At 53.6% G+C, this 23,981-nt stretch overlaps 2 protein-coding genes across 2 annotated transcripts in view; one reads left to right on the top strand and one right to left on the bottom strand.

Annotated features, from left to right (window-relative positions):
• The window catches only part of SH3GL1 (SH3 domain containing GRB2 like 1, endophilin A2), a 208,481-nt gene that overhangs the window by 90,299 nt on the left and 94,201 nt on the right, over window positions 1-23,981 (top strand). The window lies entirely within an intron of this gene.
• On the bottom strand, window positions 1,837-23,784 carry HDGFL2 (HDGF like 2). The gene is made up of 16 exons (XM_065421978.1): window positions 23,699-23,784; window positions 21,185-21,261; window positions 20,949-21,087; window positions 17,576-17,773; window positions 16,866-16,982; window positions 14,195-14,266; window positions 13,422-13,563; window positions 13,090-13,165; window positions 11,140-11,425; window positions 8,897-8,994; window positions 7,610-7,680; window positions 7,085-7,155; window positions 5,799-5,900; window positions 5,477-5,690; window positions 3,908-4,034; window positions 1,837-3,092 (listed from the first exon to the last, which is right to left on the bottom strand). Exons 1-16 carry the CDS (start codon window positions 23,768-23,770, stop codon window positions 2,999-3,001), a joined length of 1,956 nt encoding a protein of 651 aa, XP_065278050.1. The 5' UTR covers window positions 23,771-23,784; the 3' UTR covers window positions 1,837-2,998.

Raw genomic sequence — 23,981 nt, 5'->3', positions numbered from 1 at the left:
TACAGCAGGCCCAGGCAGGCCCCTTCTAGCTCCTAGAATACAGGGTGTACCAAGATGGCTTGATATCACCTTTAACCCCCACCCCGAGCATAGGAGCTGAGTAACTACAGATCAGGCCCTAGTGGTGAAACTCACCCCCATGTAGCTCACCAGTGAATTTGGCCCATTCTTTGCAAAACGCGATTGCTGAGGTCTAGTGCTCTGCCAAATGCCCCCAACCCTTACACAGTAACTCGTCGGCTCCCCCACCTAAGGGGCAGGGCCGGTGCAAGGAAGTTTCGTGCCCTAGGTGAAACTTCCACCTTGCGCACCCCCCCAGCCCTGCGGCGGCTCCCCAACACCCCCCCGCGGCAGCTCCCCCCCTGCCCTGAGGCACCCCTCCCCGCGGCAGCTCCCCCCCCCGGGGGGCCGTGTGGCAGCTCCCCACCCCAGCTCACCTCTGCTCCGCCTCCTCCCCGAGCATGCCGCCCCCGCTCTAATTCTCCTCCCCTCCCAGGTTTGCGGTGCCAAACAGCTGATTGGCGCTGCAAGCCTGAGAGGCGGGAGAAGTGGAGCGGCGACCATGCACTCGGGGTGGGGGTGTAGAAACGCTGTAAAAAAAAATTGGGGGCACCGCTTTTTGGCGCCCCCAAATCTTGGCGCCCTAGGCAACCGCCTAGTTCGCCTTAATGGTAGCACCGGCCCTGCAAAGGGGAGAGAATTGGCAAAGCAGGACTCCAGCCATGGTACACCGCACAGTGCATGGACACGCACCTGGTGAGTATGTGCAGCGCTGACACAGGGGGCCAGGTTAGCACATTCACGAGCGATACACTAACTGCAGCGGCGTCACACCGACGTCACGTGCGTCAGGCCAGCACATCCTTTAGCCCTGCTCCACACTGACACTACCTGGTTGCAGTGGGCCCTAACGAAAGATGAGGGCAGTAAGTCTTAGAACTAGGCATCCCTCTGATTAACAATCTCAAGCCTTGCAAGACAAAGTGGTGGTGTGGGCGAGGGACCAGCCTGAGACTCAGGAGGGCTGGGTTCAATTCCTGGCTTGACCACAGATTTTCTGTGCCCTTGGCCACATCACTTAACTTCTCCGGGCCTCTCCCCCTTGTAAAGGGGAGATGATGCTTTTCTGCCCTTCGTCTTGTCTGTTTCTAGACTGAGCAGACAGCACTGTCTCTAAGGCCATGGCTACACTACGAGGCGAAAAGCCACGCAGCGTAGCTGCTGTTTGTCAGTAGAAGAGAGCTCTCCTGCCGACAAAAAACTTTCACCCCCCACGAGCAGCAGCGGTTTTGTCGGCAGCAGAGCGCTCCTGCCGACAAAGTACTGTTCACACCGGCGCTCTTAATTGGTCAAACTTTTGTCGTTTGGAGGGGTGGGTGTGTTTTTTTTAAAACACCCCGGAACAACCAAAGTTTTGCCGACAAAGTGCCAGTGTAGACAAAGCCTTTGTCTGTGCAGCACCCAGCATGATAGGGCCCTGGCTCTTTGGTGGAGCCTGTAGGGACACCCATAATACAAACCATCAAGCCGTGCTCCCTACATACTGGGTTTGAGACGAACGCACTCTGCAAACCGTGGCCCGTCGCTGGCTGCAGGCAGCGTTTAAATGTAGTGGGTAAAAAGTCACGTTGGTTTATTTCGATTCTGTTTCTAAACGTTTACCGTGCAGCGCACCAGGGAGGAATATAAAACCGGAGTTAAGCTGCAGCTTCTGGAGGTTGGGGGGGGGTTGATTTGGAACAAGCTACCCTAGTGGCCTGTTAAGTGCCGCCTTGTTCTGCAATTCATCTGCCTGCAGTGCAAAGGAGACATAGTCAGAACACTCATCTTCCTTTTCAGATGGACAAGTCTTTATTTTACATATACAAAAGCTTAAGATCCTTCCGAAACACATCAAAACCTAAAGATTTTTCCTACCCCTGCTGACTGAGATGAAGCCCTCAGGCTGTCGTTATTTATAAGCAACTGTCTTTTTCAAGTGGATTTTAAATAAAAGCAGCCAGTGGCAGCCCCCCATACTACGGGCATCCCTCAAAGAAGCATGACAATGCAATGCTCCATTCTCAGACTTCAGTTCGCTGGTGGAATGATACAGCCTCTGGCTTTAAGTGTTCTGGGGGCTGCAGGAGAGGACGTCCCCACATGATTCTGGGGCTTCAGAGCAGTAGGGACCTGGGAGGGCTAATGGGCTGGAGATTTCTAGTTAAAAGGTCGTGATAAACTTGCCCTGCAAAGTGCGGTTACACCACGGTAGTCACTGGAAATAAAGCAGGATCTGTATTCAGTGCTGGCATACCACGTTTCCAAGCCAGAGCTCTGCTGGCTTTTCACCCACACCAAGTTTTGGCCCTGAAGAACCAGCCACAGCTATGGGACCATGCGCTGGAGTCAACCGGGTCATGCAGAATAGCTGCAATCCAACGGCAGAATCTCCAGGTCTGGGGAGGACAGAAAGAATCCAGGTGATTGTCATATCCCCGCTGGAACGGACAGCACCACCCCATCGTCTCTGGCTTGTAAAACGGGCCAGGCTGGAGCTGGTGCTGCAGGGCGACGAAACGTGGGAGCCCTTGGGTGTTATTTTTACAGTCACATTCCCGAGTCTAACCGCACTTCAAAAAGGAAACACAAAGGACGTCCCTTCTCACCCTAGAGTTACAGCCATCATCAGGGGCTCAAGAAAATAGACGAATAAATGATATTTTTTCATTAAAAAACCCTTTATATTCAGTTCATGTTGGTTTAAATCACAAGAATTTAGGTGGGGGGAAAAAAACAAAAAAACAAGGAGACAAATACAAATATACGGCACAGCCTCCCCAGAAGTTCTTTCCTTTCACAGGAGCAGGAGGGGCAGGGGAACAAGACCTAGGCATCATCTATAGTGCGACTTAGTGAAGTAACTCTGAAACATGGGGGCAAGGCAGAGCCAGTCTCCTTCACTGCCTTCAGTGCAGAGACCCTGCGAGTGTTTCTCCTCCGGGCGAGATCCACGGCCTCAGCTGTCCTCCTCCTCGTCCACGGAGTCCGACTCCAGGCGGACCCGCTCCCTGTCCGTACTGGGCCTTTTGATCTCGGGATAGTCTTGCGCGCTGCCAGGGAGAGCAGAGGAAAGTCACCGAGTTGCCTCAGTTCCAAGCTAGGAAGCGACTGTCACTCACGGGGAGCGAAGCAAGGAGGCAGGTGCTTGGGGTTACTGGATCCGCCTTCCCTCCTCATTCATACCCCTCTATGTATCCCTTCCCTGCCCAGCCACACGCCTCTAGCCAGCCACTCTCCCTGCTCCCCATTTCCCACCCATCTATCCATGCCTCCCTTCCCACCCATCCACACCCCTCCTCATGGTATCCGAGCAACACCCCCCTCCCAACCGGACAGTTATAGGACACCCCAGTGAGTACACTGCCCCTCCTCCCCGTCACACTGACGTTCCTAGCCCCAGGCATGGTGCCCCCAAGCCCACAGACCCAAGAGAGCAATCGCCCCCAGGCAGGTGCCTCTCTGCTAACATGCACTTGCCCACAAGGATGGCTGGAGGAAGTCATGCCACGCGGGTTGGCAGGGTTTATACTCAGTTGCTGGGGGCTGCAGAAACACCTGATCACATACAGAGGGGGAACCACCCTGCAGAAGCCTAGAAATAGACTTGCTGGCCTAACAGGGATTCCTCGTCTGACTCCTTCGGTGCTAGAAAACCCAGAGACTTTGGCCTTGACGCTCTTTGTAAAAGGCTTCTGCTCTGGAGGAGCTCCGTGCCCAGTGGCAGGCAGCAACGCATCACCGCGTCCCGCAGCCTCCTTGGCCCCACGGATCTGCGGCCTCCCACCCCTCGGCAGGTAGAAGATGAACCAGGTAGGACCCTGGTCCCCTACCACCGAGTGTCCCCAAGCCAGAAGCGGGTGCTCACTCGTGTGTGTCTTCCGGGGATGCCTCTCGCTCTCCGTCGCCAGATCCCTGGGCTTGGTCTCGCTCCTTCTCCTCCACGCTCTCCCCTTTCTGGGACATGGATTCGCCGTTTACGGGGGCTGACAGATCTACAGTGGGGGAGAGGACAGGAGGAGATGGGCGCACACGCTCGCATGCTTGGCTCCCTGTTGGAAGCAATGGCAGCTGTTGCTTTCTCTTTCCCGCTCTCTTCGGTACTTACCTGGCCCCTGTCATGGGAGGATCTGAGCGCCTTGCAGTCTTTTATGAATTTAGGGAGCTGTGAGGCAGGGATGAGCTATTATCCCATTGTACGGAGGGAGACGGGGCTAAATGACTTGCCCAAGGTCACGGGGGAAGTCTGAGGCAGAGCAAGGAATTGAGTCGCAGGCTGCTAATCTAATCATTAGGCCATCCTGCCTCTGAGTCTCTCTCTCTCTCGGGATCTAGCCAAGATGGCAGCTCCACAGCCCTGGAGACTAAAATTCTCCAGTTGTCCGCAGCACAGCGGCAGCAGGGAAAAGCTCCCCGCTTAGCGCCATCCCACCAATGCTCTGGATACATCACCGCTAAGAGGGGAAGAGATCGGTCTGGCCCTGGACCCTCTGCTGAGCCCGCTGCCCCAGTTATGGGGGGGGGATTCTGGAACATGGCCAAGGGCCACCACAACGGGGCACCCACAGCCACCAGACGATGCTTGGCTTGTCAGCTCTTCAGAGCAGGGAATTGCTTGCTTTGTGCCTATACGGTGAGCAGCCCAATGGGTCCCTGGTCTCGGATGGGGTCTCTACAGGCACCAACAGATTTTGGTCGCTATCCACCTGGGGAAGATTTAAAGCGGCCACCTAAAGGTGAAGCTACCCCCATTTGCTCCACACTGGTTTGACTCTCGCATTTAATTTGTGCATTAGGCATGAGTCGGGGGCCACTGGGCTCTGACAGTCGGGCTGTAATTAGCCAGAAGGGCACTTCCCTTAGGTTTACATGCAGATCTTGGAGGTAGGCTATGCTCCCGCTCTCCTGGCCATTTGGGTGTTCTTACCCCCACAGCCCTGAACCGAATGGTGGCATCACGGGTGTCTGGGGTGTAACCTGCAGCAGTGGGGCGCTGGAGGCAAAGAATTAACACGCCCCTTCTTCAGGCAGGTCTCTTGCAAATACCTGCATCGCTACAGCTGCTAGGACAGGCGTCTCCAGCATTTCCATGCTGTGCCGAGCTTCGTCAGAGAGCGACCCTCCATGAGCCTGCCCGTCTCCCACCCCCACCCCAACGAGCCCACGAGGGAGGATCCTGCCGCCCTCTGTGCCCTCCAAGGAGAACCGCTGCAGTAGGAAATCCCTTGGGTAGACAGTGACCCTGCTTCACAAGTGATAAACCCAGGGTCCAGTCTCTCCCGGGGCAGGCGGGCTGAGTCACTGGAGCATCTTTTGCTTTCAGTCTGTGTGTTTGACTCAGAGCAGTCATCCCAAAAGAAGAGCCCCCACCCTCACCCTGGGTTTGCTGTGTGCCCAGGCAGGTTGGGACCCTCCCAGCAGCGCGAATTATAGTTACCGGCATTCATCTCCTCCTCCTCTTTCTCGTTCGGGGCCTCCCCTCCCGACAGCTTCTCCTGGCCCTTCTCCATGTCCCCCTTGTCTTTCTCCATCCCAGTTTTGTTGGCTTTCTGGTTCACCTCGATCTTCGGCCCCAGGACGCGCGACTTCAGGCGGGTGTAAACCTCGGCAGCCTTCTCCATCACGTCCTTGTTAGCTTTGTAGCGACGGATCTGTCAAATACACACAGTGAGGCGGGGCTGGCCACAGATGGGCCCCCTGTCCCAGAGAAAGGCGCTCTCATCCCCACATACGCCTCCCTTATCCCACCTCCATCGTACCTTTTTCAGTGTAGCCACCACATCAGTGTGTTTCTGGAGGATGTGAGAGGTGACCTGCAGGGTTCCCAGCTCTTCCAGTGCATTCAGGCACCTCTTGATATCCTGCAGGTAGAGAGAGATCAGAGATTTATCTCCACCAGGCAGAGGAGGTGGCAGGGACTCAAGGAGCGCTCAGTGAAGTTACTTAGTGGATTATTCCATCCCCTCTCAGGCTTCATGCAGCAGGGCAACCCCAGGATCTCTCCCTCTCCTTGGAGAGGCTGGGGAGCAGAGACACCGATAAAGAGGCTGAAGAACCTCTTAGACTTAGATCCAAAGTCGATGGCACTTGCCACACAGACTCATCTTTGTCCCTCTCCCGAGACCCTGATCTTTCTCCTAAACGAGGCAACCGAGCCTCACCAGGAGCTGACGCCCACTAGGCAACCCATCCCCACCTTCAGCTGTGCCGCTACTGCCTCCCCCCCCCAAAATCCGGCATTGATCCACATCAGGTAGGCACTGTAGCAAAGCTGCCTATCAGCAGAGAGCACAGCTGTGTAGCAGCTGGGAGCTAAGCGGGGGAATTCTCAGAGATAGGTAAGGAGAGCCCAGGGAGAAATAAAAATCACCTTTGGCACCATCTAGTGGCAAAGCTGAGTATTGCTCCTTTAAAACAGTGCGGAATCAAATGTATCACTTAGGACTGTAGGAGTTCGACATGGAAGAGACCAATCTGATCAATGAGTCCATCCCCAGGCAGCAGATATCTCAGACAATAATAGGACACTACGGTTAATAGGCAGCATGAAGAACGTGCTAACAGATCTTGGAGCTGGCTCAGATGGAGGTTATTCGGAGGAAGAGGAGGACCAGGGAACCCCCCACAGATGTCAACATTTAAGGCTGGGCACCCCCGAATAGCATGAAAGCCAGACAGTACTCCACAAAGCTAAGAGTGGAGGCAGATTCTGAGGGCCTCAAGCCTGCAAGGTCATTCAGCAATCCACTGACTATTAAAAGCTGACAGATGCCCAAAGACAACAGGGTCTCGTCCCGCTCGGACTCGCATCCTGTGTGGTCACAGAGGCCTGTGGAGTGGACCTACAGTGCTCCACCAGGGGCGGAGGGTTCTAATCAGGGAAAGTTTAACACTCACTTTGCACAGGCGTCAATGACACAAAGAGCCGGGAGGAACAGACCCCAGTCGCTGATAGTCCGGGGACACCCAAGCAGGAGGGACCACTCTGGATGAAGGACTAGACTTTAATCCCCTCCCCAGCCCCCTCCCACCCGCTGGTACTCACCGGATTATCAACTTTCAGGGCAAACTTGATCTCGCTGTGAAGTTTCTGAAGCTTCTCTTCAATTGTGGGCTCTAAGATCATGTAAAATAAAGAGGCCAAGGCATTAGCCCCTCTTGGTTGGCTTTAACTCAGCTCTACACTGCTGGACACCAGCAGGACACTGAGCGTTTGAAAGCACAGAGAATGTGCGCTGGGCATCCGGGGCCTTCAGCTCTGATTCGATACGACCCCTGGCCTCCTGGGAATAGGCAGTATGCAGAGTCTCCCCAGAAGCAGGAAGGGTTGGGAATGGGCTAACATCAGAGTCATCGTCGCTTGGTTATCCTGAGCTGGGCACGTTGCTTGAACTCCAAAGACGCCTCCTACAGCCAGCCAGGAGGGCCCCCAGCAGCTCTGCCCTGAAGAGCCAAATCAGAGCAATACACTGGACCTCTTTTGGGGAGACGCTCTCCGCACCCCATGCCCCAGGTCAGGATAACTGAGCAGGAGAGTCCCTCCCCCTCCCCAGAAGTAACCTGCTCTCACCCTTCTTCTTCTCCATCCTCCTCTCTGGGATCGCGTCAGACTTTCTCCGGCCTCGTTCCACTCTTAAGGGTCTGCAGCGGATTAAGGAAACAAGAGTAAGAAGCTGCTCATTGGCACCTCTGCAAGTTAGAAATACCCCGGTTAGGAGTTGCACCCACTGCCCTGGCTTGCACTTCTCACTGGCGAGGGCAGGGGGACGCCCAGCCTTCCTGGCGGAATTTTACCCATCTGGTTTACATGGCAGCACACATGGCCCTGGTACCACCTGCTTAGGGCTTGGCTTACTCCAGGTGCATTAAATAAGGGGGAAAGGCTGCACCAGCTCTCCGGGCAGAAATAATGCTGCTGATGAGCACTTTCAGCCTTGGCTCTCAAAGCACTTCACCAAGGCGGGCGAGAGTCTTTATCCTCGTTTTACAAACAGGAACCCTGAGGCACAGGAGGGACTAAGGCCCACATTCTCAGACATGTCCCAGTGTTTGAAGCCCAGCTGGTGACATCTTGGGCTTGATTTGCCGAGGGGCTGAGTGCCCTTAGCTTGTGGAAGTCAGTGGGAGCTGGGGGTACTCCGAACCTCTGGAGAATTGGGCTCCAGGGATCGAAAGCTTACAGGCCGCTTCTGATGTGTCCCAAAGTGATTTGCCCAAGTCACACAGCAGGTGAGTGGCAGAGGCAGGGGTAGAACCCAGGGTCTTGATTCCCACTCCCATGCCTTATATGCTGGACCTGAGTCATTCCTGTTTCAGGCCTGGAAATTACGGGCCCCCCCCTCTCCTGGGGAACAGGCTCCTAAAGGCTCTATCAGCAGTTCTTGACTCCTTGCGGCCCCCTCTCCCTGGGAGCGGAGAAGGGGCAGACCCAGTAATGACAGCAGGCCTCAGGAGATGTTCCCTTGCTTAGAGAGGCCTGTGACCATGTCACTCCCCTACATGGTACCGGCCCTGCAGGCTGCTTGGACCATCCAGCTGAGGCAGACTCGGTTATAGGCACATGACGTTGGAGATAGATCAGAGGTGCCTTAAAGATTTGCTCCAGCACCACCTCCCTTCCCTTCTTAACGCGGGAGGGGAGAAGAACCTCGCCACCTCCCTGGAAAGCAGATACTTAGCGCAGCTCTGCCATGGACTCCAGGAGGGGGACCTTCACCCCACCCACCAGGGGGAGTGGTCAGCGAGGAGGCACAAGAAGAGACTCTCCCCCCCACACCCAGCCCCACAGCAACTGCACATCCAGGGGGAAGGGGCCAACCACAAGGAGGAATCGAGAGAGCGGCAGAAAGATGCTGACTTGTTGCGAGGTTTCTCCTCCGATCGGCCCCTCTTCTCCTTTAGATTCAGTTTCCTTGACAACTCTGAGGGCTGCTGCTTCTTCAGCGGCTTCTTTACCTTCAACAAGAGAACAATGCATATGCTGAGCGCTGCGGCAGGCCCCTCCTCGCCGCAGGAGGGGAGAGGATGGTGGTGTCCTATTCCAGCCCCTCCGGCGCGCGGTCTGTGTTGTGGGGATGCCAAGAGCTGGTGCCTGTTGGCGTGTGCAGTGCCTAGCACAATTATATGAAAGTCTCTGCCCCAAAGAGCTGACAAGTGAAGTAATTAGATTGGCTTAGGGTCGCCTGGCCTTCTGCAGCACCACCTAGAACCGGGCTCTGACCAATCGGAACCCTGTCCCCCTGCTAAGAATACAGCCACGTGCTGCTCTGGTAACCAGAGGTATGGTTTCAATCACAGTACTTATACAGGCTCCATTGGCATGGTATCCAAGCACCGCCCTTTGCACACATATACTGTAGTGCCTTTTACCAGAGGATCTCACAGCTCTTTTGCTGATATTAGACATCACAGCTCCCCTGAGATGCTCATTTTCCAGCTGGGGAAACTGAGGCATGGATATGTGATGTGACTTTCCCCAAGGCTACTCGGTGAGTCAGTGGCAGAGCTGGGAACCACAAAATCCCCAGCTCCAGCCACGAGACAACACTGATTTTACAGCTTCTCTCTCTGGCAGTGGAGAGGAGAAAGGAGATTTGCTCATTTCAGACTCTCCTATCCCCCCTGGAGAGCTCAGAAAACTGGCTTAGGCAGATGGGTTATGGAGATTTCCACCTCGAGCTCAGCAGTTCACATCTAGGCTGGGGCAGCAGTGACCAGAAGTTTAGTGACCCATACGGTGGCTGTTTTGTGTGAAATGAGTTTGATAGGTCTCTGTCCCCTCCCAGCAACCAAAGGTCCATGTCACATACACCCCCACACCCCTACAACTAACTAGTCTCAGCACAGAGACGAATGGGCTGTGCAGACTGTGATCCCCTTTTACCCCAAGGTTGGAGACGAGGCACTCTGGTGGGGTGGAGGGGTAACATATGCTCTGCTGGCCACGGTCAAGGGACAGCACTTCAGTCTCCAGGGCCATCAAGCTGGTACCAGAGGAGGTCACTGCTGTCTTAAGGGGAGAGGCCTCTCTCCAGGACCTTGCCTGGCGCTTTAACTGAAGTCATAGATGCAAGAGCATCCACCCTAGGCAGGCATGAAATGCCATGACAAAGCCACTGGCAGCTCAGGGCAGCCCTCCTGCCCTCACGCGCCAAACGGGCAGAATTCGTGCAGAAATTCCAGCTGAGTGCCAGTGTAACTGCTGCTACAAAGCCCTGCTCCATTTCCTGCCATGCCTGGGCCCCGCGCTAGCTATACTCAGGAACTGCTCTGGCCGGTCCAAATACAGCAAAGGAATCACATTCAGAGCGCTTTCCAATCCAAATTCCTGAAGCCCTCCACAAACTGATGCGCAGACATCACTTCAACCAACGAAATGCAGCCAGCTCTGGGGTGGAACGTGAAAGCTGTTACGCAGCTTCCAGCAATGCTACACAACAGGCTAGGACAGGAAGTGAAGAAGTATCCAGCACTCAGTTGAAACTCCCAACAAAGTTTAGTGAGGCAGAATATATGTGCCCTCGTTAGAATGGAGCCAGGATTCAGGGCTGACCTAACAGCTCCCCCCACGAAGGGTGCCGTGGGATCCTCCCAGACAGCAAGCAGCTAGAGCCTGGTTCAACATCTCACCTGCGAGCCTCTGCGGAGGAGTTCGTTAACAAAACTAAATCAAGGTGGCTCCGTCCCGCCCACCTCTCGCAACTCTGGTAGCTGCTCATCCATGCTGACTGGAGCCGCCGTGACAGCCCTCAGCTAACCTGGGCGAGACACCAGCAGGGGGCACGCCTGGGACATTCAGCACGACAGGTTCCTCCTGGGTCTGGCCTGAGAGTTTCATGAGCAGTGCAGGAGCGACTTCACACAGGCAGCAGCAGGGTGAGCTTCCCTGACCCCAACCCTTCCCCACGCCCCTCGATCCGGGAGAGAACCATCTCAGGGGTGAGAGGGGCACTCCGCCTCCTCGGCTTCTCTGAGACCAACAAAGGTTTAGTGCCAATCACAGGAGGGGCTCAGCGGTGCCCCCAAACTCACTTCCCACGCGATCACTGGCTGCGAATGGGCAGCCTGGAGGCCCGGATCCCCCCGGTCCCACGTGCTCACCTCTTTCTCCAGCTCCAAGTCAGAGTCCGATGACAACTGGTCCTTGCCTCGGATCTTCTTGCCTTTCTTGGCCACCTCGTCATCCATGCTGCTGTCACTGTCTGAGTGCGCCTCCTCCCCCTTCTCCGCCTTCTCCTTCTTCTTTTCCTTCTCCTCTTTCTCCTGCTCCCGTAGCCTGCGGATCTCTTCCTCCTGCTCCCTCTTCCTCTTCTCCTCCAGCTCCCGGCGGCGCTCCTCGTCACGCCTCTTCCATTCGCTGATGCGATCCACGTCGCTGTCGCTGTCACTGTCGGGGACAGAGGGAAATGGATCACGGGGAACAGGAAACCCGCTGCGGAGACGGGGCCCGTGCACCCTCCAGCCCTGCTCTGAGCCCTGCTTCCACAGAGTCCTGTAGGTGCCGCGGAGCTCTGTGCCTCCCGTACACTGGGGAGAAGCACCAGCCTTGCTCCCTGGTACATGAACTTTTTGCAGCGTCAGATTTTCAGTAGACCGTGGGGCATGGGCCACTGGACATGCCTTTGCCCTGCAGAGGTCTGAGGCCACCAAGCAGCTGCACAGTTACCATCACTCACTGCCCTCACCTGCGCCCGGGACGGGCCCCTTTTCTGAACGAAAGGGGAGCTGGCAAGAGAGGCCAGCCTGACAGCCCTGGAGACTGAAGGCCTCTGGTTACCCCCAGTGGTGCACGCTTCCCGCTCAGCGCCCCGCCAGTGCCTCAGCCCTGATCTGGAGAGAGCTCTGCATTAGTTCAGTCTCCAGGTCCTATGCAATCCCTGGTCCCTCTGCCCAGGTTGCCAGTGGGAGCCCAATTAGCGCCAGCTGCAGGAGTGGGATTCCTGTCCCACAGAACTGCAAGCCAGCCGAGATCCACACTTCCAGCCTCACTTTGGGCTGCAATTGGTACGTATGGGTCAAATCCCTCTGGACCCTGCGTTCTCCTCCCTACGCTCCACACGGGGCCCTTCTGGATAACTAAGCCTGTCTGGAGTCTTGTCAGTTCCGGCCCCTTCACTTCCCCCTCGCGGGTAGGCCAGGTCTACACTGGAAGCATTGGCTGGTTTGCAATGTCGGTTAGGGGTGGGATTTCCTAAAGTCCTGGTGTAGCTGCACTTAGACTTCGGCCACGATAGCTTATTTTGCTTGGGGAACCAGTACAAGCTACACCAGCAAAAGCTCTCCGTCGCGGTATACGCCGAGTCCGCACTAAGAAGCTTTGCCAGTGTAGCGATGCTCCTAGAGTTACCCCAGGAAACTCTTTCTAGCCCATAGCCAGAAGGGCTGCACAGAGCGGAGACTGTCTGGCAGCGATTGCCACGCAACTCACATGAGGCATCCCCTCTGGTGGCAACCAAAGCTACTGCCCCTCCTTGCTAGCTATCTAGGCACTGACATGGGCCCCATTATTATTAAACATTTATACCGTGGCAGCGCCTCGAGGCCCTGACGTGCAGGGTGCTGGACAAATGTTTTGTACCTGACAGTCCCTGCACTAAAGAGCCCAGGCGAGAGCTCTCCCTCTCCGTGGTGCCCGAGCGCCTCCCATTTATTCATGCACTTGTCCTCGGAACACCCCCGGGACTGAGGTTTGTCATTTTATCCCCGTTTTCACAGATGGGGAAACTGAGCCAGAGAGAGACCAGGCGACTAGGGAAGTCTGTGGCAGAGTCAAGAATCGTACTCACTGGCCAAACTCTGCTCATCGAGTCAGGACTCCCCTGCGCCAACACGAAAGATCCCCCACCCCAGCCGACAACTGAGACCGGACACCAGTGAGATGCCCTGGCTAGCTCCTGGGAGAAGCCGATCCCATACAAAGCCTGGGCTCAGCGACCCAAGCCCCGGGCCGCACTCCTCTGCTTCTGCGCCAAAGGAGATTAAAGCGTCTGAATACCAGAGCAGGCATCCCAGCCAGTCCCTGGTGCCCCTCGCCAGGGCCTCGGCTCTCACCTGTCGCTGCTGGAGCTAGTCGGAGCTCTCTCAGGCTTTGGTTTCCTGCCGCGAGGCTTTGGGGGCGGCTTCTCAGCTACAAGACACAAGGGTTCAGGCGTTCAGCACCGCAGGACAGTCTCCTTCCCACCCCCTCCGACAGCCAGACGCAGCGTGCGTGAAGGAAGGGTAACCCAGTCCAGTGGGGCCTGGGTTTCAGTCCATCTATTGGGGCAGGGATTAATGAAGGCTCCCACACAAAGGTGGGTTGCAGAACCCACCCAGCCCAGCTCCCTTCCAGAACTGCCTGGGAAGAGCTGGAAGAAGCCTGGATAGCTCCCCTTCAGCCCTACCTGGCTTCCTGCCCCGCGGAACCTTCTTCACAGACACGTCCGAGTCGGAGTCGGAGTCCGAGTCCGACTTAGTCACGTCCACTGTCTCGTTTTCCTCCTCCGAATCCACCTTGGAGTCCGAGTCGGACCCCGAATCCACCTTCTGTGAGCAAAGGAGAGAACGTTGAGGGGGATCCGTGCGCGGGTCAGAGAGGAGGGGAGCTGAACTGCCTTCCCATGGGAACCATAAGTGGGACAAAAGGGGGAATCTACCTTCAACTCCCTTAGGTAATGGATCAGTGTCTAAGGGAAGGCTAGGGGGGATGCCCTGGCAAATCCGCACACACACAGTTCTGTTATCAGCACACGTCACATAGTGAAATGGTCGGTTTAGTCACCGAGGCCTTTGTTATGCAAGAGGTCAGACTAGATGATCACAAGGCCAGAAGACCCCACTAAAATCTATGACTATCCCTTCTTGCTGCTCACCCAACTCATCAAATCCACGTGCAGGAAGCCTGTTGTTCCCGCTCACCCCTCCTAATCCTCCTGCCTCCCCTCCCCTCTTCATTCATTCCTGTGGGCAACATGGAATCCGAAATTTAGTCTCTTCCATTCCTCTCAGCTACCCTGTGTGTTTGGAATTCCTTTCCACCTCCGTTCAGGTAGAAGGGGTCTGTCTGACTGGCTAACCACAATCTGTGCTGGACGCCGATTGGCAAAGCCAAGGGGCTAACCCGCAGGGAGAATGGACTAGCAATGGGGCAGAGCTGCTCACTTCAAGGGCCCCTTACCTTTTTCTTCCTTCCGCCTGCAGACACCCTCCTGGGAGCTCTAGTCACTGACTTCTTCTCTGGAGTAAAGTCCTGGGAAGGGATGGACATATTCGAATTAGGAAAGGCCTCACTTTGGCTGTGGGAGCATCACCCCACCACTCTCAGCAGTAACCCCCATGCCCAGACAGTGAGAAGTGAGGGCACCTTCTGGATATACCCTTGGGTGGCATCAGGGGGGTAAAGAATGGCCCCAGGTCAGCCCTTCCAACTCAAACTCCTTCCCCTCCTCATTATCCAACAGCCCTTGACTTTGATCTCCGCAGACCACAGGTGCTGCCCCAAAGCACAGGGGCTTGTCAACCCAAGAACAAACAAGCTGTCCAGTCTTAATTGGGACAAGGATGTCCCAGCAAAGACGCGTTGGGCACCTTAGAAAGAGCAGAGACCCAGAAAGACATGACTTTTGACAAAGCTGGAGAACAGTGGGAGAAAGACTGGCACACAGGTGCCCAGCCAGTCAGCGCCAAGTGGCATGAAGGCAGGCCTTGAAGACTAGGCTGGCGTTCCACACACCATGCCAACCTGTGCTGCCTGCTGTCACCACCCAGAGATGCCCAAGCCCTGGGCTGGACTCAGCGCTCATGGAAGGAATTGGCGACTGCACTAAGCCAGCAGGGGAGGCAAAGAGAAACATCAGGGGGGCAGCGCCACCAGGCAGGAGCCGCTGCACTGGGTGCTATTGTCAAAGCAAAGGGGCGTGTCTTCTCGTCAACGCCCTGTGAAAGGGGAAGCCAGGCATGTAATGGCACTAGGCACATGGTATGCGTGCTGTAACGTGGCGTGCCACTGCCCCTCCGGAGCAGCAATGAGACAGGCTCGGAGGGCTGGGATTACATCTCTAGTGACTGAAGGTCTACAGAGCATATGCGCTCTACTACTACTAACCATTTATGGAGACACTGCTTGAGCACAAGTGGTAGAGTGTATGTGTATATGTCTATAGCAGACTATTCCAAATCCTATCCCCCATGCTTCATGTGGCCCATTTAGCTGACAAGTTGTGTCCTGCACGGTGCAAGAGAGAGGGCATAAGCAGAGTGCGCCTCGTCCTATATTCTCGCCAGGATCCGGTTAGTTAGACCGGTAAGTCTAACGTCGGTACCAGGCAAATTAGTTGAAACAATAGTAAAGAACAAAATTGTCAGACACATAGAAAAACATAAACTCTTGAGCAATAGTCAACATGGTTTCTGTAAAGGGAAATCGTGTCTTACTAATCTATTAGAGTTCTTTGAAGGGGTCAACAAACATGTGGACAAGGGGGATCCGGTGGACATAGTGTACTTAGATTTCCAGAAAGCCTTTGACAAGGTCCCTCACCAAAGGCTCTTACGTAAATTAAGCTGTCATGGGATAAAAGGGAAGGTCCTTTCATGGATTGAGAACTGGTTAAAGGACAGGGAACAAAGGGTAGGAATTAATGGTAAATTCTCAGAATGGAGAGGGGTAACTAGTGGTGTTCCCCAAGGGTCAGTCCTAGGACCTATCCTATTCAATTTATTCATAAATGATCTGGAGAAAGGGGTAAACAGTGAGGTGGCAAAGTTTGCAGATGATACTAAACTACTCAAGATAGTTAAGACCAAAGCAGATTGTGAAGAACTTCAAAAAGATCTCACAAAACTAAGTGATTGGGCAACAAAATGGCAAATGAAATTTAATGTGGATAAATGTAAAGTAATGCACATTGGAAAAAATAACCCCAACTATACATACAACATGATGGGGGCTAATTTAGCTACAACGAGTCAGGAAAAAGATCTTGGCGTCATCGTGGATAGTTCTCTAAAGATGTCCACGCAGTGTGCAGAGGCGGTCAAAAAAGCAAACAGGATGTTAGGAATCATTAAAAAGGGGATAGAGAATAAGACTGAGAATATATTATTGCCCTTATATAAATCCATGGTTCGCCCACATCTCGAATACTGTGTACAGATGTGGTCTCCTCACCTCAAAAAAGATATTCTAGCACTAGAAAAGGTTCAGAAAAGAGCAACTAAAATGATTAAGGGTTTAGAGAGGGTCCCATATGAGGAAAGATTAAAGAGGCTAGGACTCTTCAGTTTGGAAAAGAGAAGACTAAGGGGGGACATGATAGAGGTATATAAAATCATGAGTGATATTGAGAAAGTGGATAAGGAAAAGTTATTTACTTATTCCCATAATACAAGAACTAGGGGTCACCAAAAGAAATTAATAGGCAGCAGGTTTAAAACAAATAAAAGGAAGTTCTTCTTCACGCAGCGCACAGTCAACTTGTGGAACTCCTTACCTGAGGAGGTTGTGAAGGCTAGGACTATAACAATGTTTAAAAGGGGACTGGATAAATTCATGGTGGCTAAGTCCATAAATGGCTATTAGCCAGGATGGGTAAGAATGGTGTCCCTAGCCTCTGTTCGTCAGAGGATGGAGATGGATGGCAGGAGAGAGATCACTTGATCACTGCCTGTTAGGTTCACTCCCTCTGGGGCACCTGGCATTGGCCACTGTCGGTAGACAGATACTGGGCTAGATGGACCTTTGGTCTGACCCAGTACGGCCTTTCTTATGTTCTTATGTTCTTAAGCAGAACCTGCCCACCCCATCCAAACCACTGCAGCACGGGGGAACCTGTAAACCACTTGCTCACCTGGTCACTATTTTTCTCTGACTCAGAAGAACTTTCCGAGTTCTCCTCTTCCGAGGGAGACGCACTGCCCTGGTCGAGGTCGCTGGAGGATTTCCGGGGTCGTTTAGCCACTGGCATCTGAAATCAGAGAAACATCAATGTAACAGCTGCCGCAAGCTGGTATATTCCTCACTGCTGCCCTCTCTGCCCACAAGATCAAACGAAACCTAATGGAGCAGGGCTTTAACCACCACTCTCCTTACTGTTTTCTATAATAAACTCAGAACAACAGCCAGCATGCAGCCTACAGGTACACAGAACTTATGCCTGATCCCATGCACTGTCTACACACTGTGACAGAGTCTTCTGATCAATACCAGTGCGTGTGTGCGTAAACAGAGCTGGTTACGTCAGACCTCGCGTCTTGGCTACTTCTGAACTTGGGATTCTCTCTAATTTCCCTCTAGAGTATCAACAGGAGAACTTGTTTTCACGTCCTTCCTAAAAACACCCTGCTGTGCGGTGCGGCTGCCCCAAGATAAATGCAGCTACCTCTGGGGTGGATCGCAGCAGCTAAGTAGTGGGTGATGTGATTGGCCCATATACAATTTCTAAAGTGCTTCGTGAGTCATGTGCAAACCCGTTATATAAATGTAATTGTCCTCCTATTCCTAGCCAGGCGATTTCCCCTCCTCCCTCCCCCCTCCCTGATCGCAATGGGGCAAACTTACTTTCATAGCTAGCGCTTTTCGTTTCAGCCCACTGTGGTCGCTCCCCTTGTCGGACTCCTCATCGCTGTCTAGCTTCTCCATGGCCGCTGCAGCAACAGCAGCAACTGCCACAGCAGCCGATTCGTCTTCCTCCTCTCCTCCATCACTTCCTGCCACCGGGTCGTTCTCGGGAACCTCGCTGTCTGAGGAGCTCGCTGGCTGAAGGGGCAAAGAAATGGAAAGGTCAGGGGTTACTGCTCAATAGCAGGTCTCACAATACACGTCAGCACAGCAAGGAAGCAGGGAATAAGAGAGCTAAGCACGATGGAGAGGATTGAGCCTCACACTGCCACATGAACAGCTGCCCTCAGAGTGCTGTCATAACTTCCCTGCTGACAGCAAGCTAGAACCCGCACTTAAGGGGGAGAGCCGTGATAAGGGACAGGGTCATGTTGACCTTTTAATGAAGCTGCTTCTACAGCAGTGGCTCTCAACCTTTCCAGAGTACTGTCCCCCTTTCAGGAGTCTGATTTGTCTTGCGTACCCCCAAATTTCACCTCACTTCAAAACGACTTGCTGACAAAATCAGACCCAAAAATACACAAGCGGCACTGCCACTATTACTGAACAATGGCTGACTTTCCCACTGTTACTGTATAATTATAAAAGAAATCAGTTGGAATCCAAATATTGTACTTACATTTCAGTGTGTAGTATATCGAGAAATACACCTCTACCTCGTTATAATGCGACCCAATATAACACGAATTCGGATATAACATGGTAAAGCAGTGCTCCGTGGGGGTAGGGGGGCTGCGCACTCCGGCGGATCAAAGCAAGTTCAATATAACGCGGTTTCACCTATAACGCAGTAAGATTTTTTGGCTCCCGAGGACAGCGTTATATCGAGGTAGAGGTGTATAAACAAATCGTCGTCTATGAAAATTTAGTTTGTACGGACTTCGCTAGTGCTTTTTATGTAGCCTGTTGTAAAACGAGGCAAGTCTCTAGGTGAGTTGATGGACCCCCTGGAAGACCTCTGAGTACCCTTAAGGGTACACGTCCCCCTGGTTGAGAACCACTGTTCTATAGCCCCTCTAAGCGCCCCTTGGCCAAACCCCCTAAAATCCCCTCCATAACCCTTTTGTACGCCATCCCCATCTAGATCATTGACGAACAAAGACAACTCCCCGCTGGATCCCCTTCCATCTCTGGGGTCAACTAGTGCTGCACTCTGCCCTCATGCTGTGCTGAAGGTATTGCTATCATATGGCCCCTCTGACAACCCTACTTGACTCCTCCTCACTGGTGAGCCAAACTCCAGCTTTCCTTTTCTCCACAGGGTACTGAAGAAGGTGACCTGCTCTCACCACCTTGAAAGTAACATTCTGGATCGGTTCCACTCTAGCTTTCGATCCCTTCATAAGTGAGTGACTCCTCTTAGGGGGGCTGATGAGCCTTTGATCACAGATCCTTCTTCCCAAGATACTTGATCCCAGGGCAACTGCAGATACTTTCCCATTTGAAAGTTTCCCATGAGGGGTTGGATTTCACCAGCCCTCTGATCTCCTAGTTTGAATCCCACCGCCCTGCCTGCCCCTTTAACCATCCGCAGTGAAGACTTCACAACTTCCTGTCATCCCATTATTATACACCTCTACCCCGATCTAACGCAACCCGATATAACATGAATTTGGATATAACGCGGTAAAGCAGTGCTCGGGGGGGCGGGGCTGCACACTCCGGCGGATCAAAGGAAGTTCGATATAACGCGGTTTCACCTACAACGCGGTAAGATTTTTTGACTCCCAAGGACAGGGTTATATCGGGGTAGAGGTGTACCTCAAAAGGCCCCACCTAGGGATCTCATGCCTCACTTCAAGCGTGCACATCATATCTATGGCGATGATGACCAAGCTCTCCATTTTCCTTGACTCAATCTCCCATTTCTGTCATGACTGCCACTTCCAGTTTCCTACTACCGGAATTCTTCCCTCTGGGTAAGAAGCCGTCTTTGCCCTATGTCCTTGATGCTCCCGGCATTCTCCTTAACTTTGCTCCCAAGACCAAAAATCTTGAAGTCACTCTTGACTCCAAATTTTTCTTTCCGCCTTTACAATCCCAAAGTTCATCTTTTCCTCAAGCCCATTACTGCTGAAATCCTTACCTTTGCCTTAATTAATTGCTGCCTTGACTACTGCAGGCCTCTCTTTAATGGCTTCTTAAAACCCTGCTCTGGGAACTTCAGGAAGGTCCAGAACAGCCTCTAGCTCCAGACACCAGGACTTTGTCACACCAGCTTCTCTTACATTCAATGATTTCCCACTCATCTCTGTAGCCAATGTTAAGTTGCTCTCAAAAACTCTCCACAGAATCATCTCACTCTATATCTATGCCCTTGTATCCAGCCATCTCTTGTGCCTGTTCACTGCAATCTATGGCTTCTCTCTCGAACTCTGCCACAGTTTGGGTGGGGGGTTGTTACTCATTTCGGTCTGAAACTGTCTTCCTCTAAGCCAGGGGTAGGCAACCTATGGCACGTGTGCCGAAGGTGGCACGCGAGCTGATTTTCAGTGGCACTCGCACTGCCTGGGTCCTGGCTACCGATCCGGGGGTTCTGCAGTTTAATTTAATTTTAAATGAAGCCTCTTCAACATTTTAAAAACCTTATTTACTTTACAAACAACAATAGTTTAGTTATATATTATAGACTTATAGAAAGAGACCTTCTAAAAACGTTAAAATGTATGACTGGCACGCGAAACCTTAAATCAGAGTGAATAAATGAAGACTCGGCACACCACTTCTGAAAGGTTGCCGACCCCATCTCCTCTATATCTCACCTTAAAGCCTTACTTTGTCTCTTCAGACCAAGTATATATGAAGCAGCTCTGGATACCTTTAGGAAGATCACTATGTAATAAATTGTATCATTCAATTATGATTATATATAGTGTCCCTCATACACTGAAACACTGGACTGTAAACAGCTTTCTCGGAGTCTGATCCAAAGCTCATAGAAGTCAATGGGAACCACGCTAGTGACTTCAGTGGCCTTTGGTTCAGGTGCTCTGGCGCCAATGAAGAGACTGACATCATCTGACAGCCTGAGCACATGACTGCAAGCCAGGAACTCTGCAGTTCTAATTCTTGCTCGGACACAGATTTCCTCTGTGGCTTTGGACAAGTCACTTCAACGCTGTGCCTCAGATTAGGCATCCGTAAAGCAGGTGTGAGGAGGGTTAGAAAGGAGATTGTTGACATGGAAGCTTTCCAGTGCCACAGGGACAGGCAGCAGGAAAAGGAGGAAAGGCTATTTGAAGGCACAAAGCACAGAGGTGCGCAGAGCCCCTAGTCACGGCTGACCACACATAAGCTATGCTCTCACACTCACCGGAGGAGCACTGTAACTGGCATGGGGGTTGTTCTGGATTTCCCACAATCCCTCATTGAAGCCTTTTCGCTTGTTTGGCTTCCCGTATTTGTCCTTGTACTTGTCGTAAGGGAACAGGTCCTTAGGTCCCAAGAAGGCTCTGGGGGGTGGGGGGGGGGAGAAACAAAGCAGAGGTCAGTCCCAAGCTGCCGGGAAGTGGACAACGGCAAGGAAATCACGTGGACAGTGGGGCTTACGTCTCGTGCGTCCCAAAGAAGAAGATGGGGTACTTGTTCGGCGGGGGTTTCACGGCGCCGTCTGCTATGTCATCAATCTGAAACGAAGCACAAAGCAGGAGGTGGTCAGAGATGGCAGATTAGGGTGCAGCTGATACAAAGCCGAGGTTGGCTGTTTCACACACGCACTGCAATAACACACGGAGGAAGGGAGCCTCCTGCACACTGAATTCTAAGGTAGTTTTTATGGCCAAGCAGGATCTGTTGGCAAGTAACAGCAGGGAACCAACTCCAGCTGCGGTGTTGCAAGAGCTCTATCCTAAGCCTTGGTTCAATCTCTTTAGGGCTGGGAATGCTGCACAGGTTACAGGCTCTGCACACGGAGGTGGAGGGGGGACACAAGTGCCTGGCTTGGGCTACCAGTAAGAGCACATGGAAGGACTCCCAAGAGAATCCCATCCAGCCCTACTTAGAAGGAGGGAGATTGCTCCAGCAGGGGGCCCCGAACGGTCCTTCCTGGCTGGAGACAGGCTGTAGGAAAAGCCCAGGCTGCTGGGAGGCAATCAGGCCTGAGGCGATTGGCCCTTAACGCACAGGAAACCCTGCCTTCCCGCATGTCCCACTGGCTCCAGTCAGTCACTTGCACATGGCATAGCCAGGGGCCCAGCTTCTAGGCAGGAGCCCAGGAATGTTACTGGATCTGTGATTACAGAAAAGTAGGAGCGTACATGCAAGTGGGTGACCTCGCACATTGGGGAAGTCTTCACAGGAAAGGGCCCCCCAGGGGAGGGAGAGAGCTAAATCAGAGCAGACTGGGACTCCAGCAATGTCAGCATCCTCCAAGTTCTACTGGAGCTCCATATTCTAGCACTAGCAAAGTACACACAGTGCACACGCGAATTAGGAAAGATACACTAGAAGATCCTGTGGTACGCTGTAGGTCATGCATTGTCTTCCCAGCTCCAGCATCCACAACCTTCCTCAGGTATCCACCACATCCCAATCCCATGCATTTGCAGCCTGTTGCGTCTTGCCACTACACCCCCTCACACTGTGGTGACCCTGCCCCGCCCTCAGCTTCCAATCATCTTTACTTTTCAGGACCACTACCCAAGGCACTCTCATCCACATGGTGTTCCCCACACACAATGACTCTTCCTGATCATCAACACCCAAAATACCCCCATCCCCTCCAGAAACCATCACTTGACTCCATCTCCACCAGGTACCATCACCCTGTGTGTCTCATCCATACCCCTTTCTAGCATTGTTGCCACACAATGCTGTCACCCTACAACCTCATCAGACTGCATACCATCACCTGATACTCAAGGACAGACCAGTAACTCCCACCTGCCCATGACCACCCCCACCTCCAGTGATCCAGCACCCCACCCTGGATCCCGTGTCTCTAAGAACCTCCCCTTCCTGCTGCAGACCAGGGGCAGTCAATAGGCAGACTGCAGGCCAAATCCAGACCACCAGACGCTTTTGAACAGACCCCGAAATCTTTTTATTTACTTATTATCATCGTAAGTCCATTAATGGCTATTAGACAGGATGGGTAAGGAATGGTGTCCCTAGACTCTGTTTGTCAGAGGGTGGAGATGGATGGCAGGAGAGAGATCACTTGATCATTGCCTGGATTCACTCCCTCTGGGGCACCTGGCATTGGCCACTGTTGGTAGACAGGACACTGGGCTAGATGGACCTTTGGTCTGACCCGGTACGGCCGTTCTTATGTTCTTATCATTATTGTTGCGGGTTTTTTTATTATTTTCTCTGGAGTCTGGACCTTGACCAAGAAATTTGGACCTTGACAAAAAATAACTGACTACCCCTGAGACTGTCATCCTTGATCCCCACTCCACACCCACTTACCCCAATCCATATACCTTTCCTCACCCCATCTCTTCACAACCCCCTGCACCCCACAATCCATCACCTTGCCCTTCTGCAACCATCTTCCCCAACACCCACCCCTGCATCTTTCCTTATACCCCCACCTCCCCTTAACACCCACCTCTGCATCCCATGATCCATTACTCCCTACACCCCATCTCCCCAGTACCCACCCCTGCACCCCACAATCCATCACCTTGCCTCCCGGCGCTCCATCTCAATGACCACACCATAATCGCCTCTCTGTCTCTCCTCCTCTGCACCCCAAGACACATTGCCCCGTTACCCCTGAACCCCATCACCTCTACCTCCGCGTGCCCTGCTCCCCACAATCCCCACCCCGCACTCCATCACCTGCACCCCACTCCCCAATGCAGAGTAGGCCCAGACCACAGGCTGGACTAGGGGTCCCCCCCACAAGAATCTCCCCATAGAGAGCTAAAGGTCTTCCTTAGGGAAGGGAATGGGGTCCCCTAGGGGTGGGGGGGCTCATGAGAGGCACTTAGGGCTCCCCCCGTGGCTGGGGTTAGGGGGTCCCGCCGGGGCTGGGGCTCCCCCTCGGGGCTGGGGCTAGGGGGGGCTCCCCTCGGGGCTGGGGATTAGGGGGGTCCCCCCCGGGGCTGGGGGTCTCACCCGGGCCGGCCAGTGCGGGTACCCCTTCATCTTGGCGAAGACCAGGTCTCCGGGCTTGAAGCTGTGCGGCATGGCGGGTCCGAGCCGAGCCGGGCCGGGCCGGGGCTCCGGGGGTGGGGGGGGGAGGGGCGACAGGCCGCAGCAGAGGCCTAGGCCGCTGGCACCGCCAGGGAAACGGGGGGTGGGGGGGCGGCAGGAGACTGGCTCGCGGCCCGCAGGATGTCCCGCCCCGCCTCTCCGCAATCCCGCAGTGCACTGGCTCCCGGGCCTGCCACTCACTGTC

This window comes from Emys orbicularis, chromosome 24, assembly GCF_028017835.1.
Source record: "Emys orbicularis isolate rEmyOrb1 chromosome 24, rEmyOrb1.hap1, whole genome shotgun sequence".
In the NCBI taxonomy this organism is placed as follows: domain Eukaryota; kingdom Metazoa; phylum Chordata; order Testudines; family Emydidae; genus Emys; species Emys orbicularis.
The sequence above is the reverse complement of the archived record's forward strand: the minus strand, read 5'-3'. Positions and strand labels throughout refer to the sequence as shown.

What these genes read in the sequence shown, in the direction of transcription:
- HDGFL2 (XM_065421978.1), bottom strand. Translation starts at nt 23,770, where the DNA reads ATGCCGCACAGCTTCAAGCCCGGAGACCTGGTCTTCGCCAAGATGAAG. An exon ending in CAGGCGGAAGGAAGAAAAAG is followed by an intron (nt 13,564 to 14,194) that starts GTAAGGGGCCCT and finishes CTTTGCTCACAG; the next exon opens with AAGGTGGATTCGGGGTCCGA. An exon ending in ACTAGCTCCAGCAGCGACAG is followed by an intron (nt 11,426 to 13,089) that starts GTGAGAGCCGAG and finishes TGTCCCCGACAG; the next exon opens with TGACAGCGACAGCGACGTGG.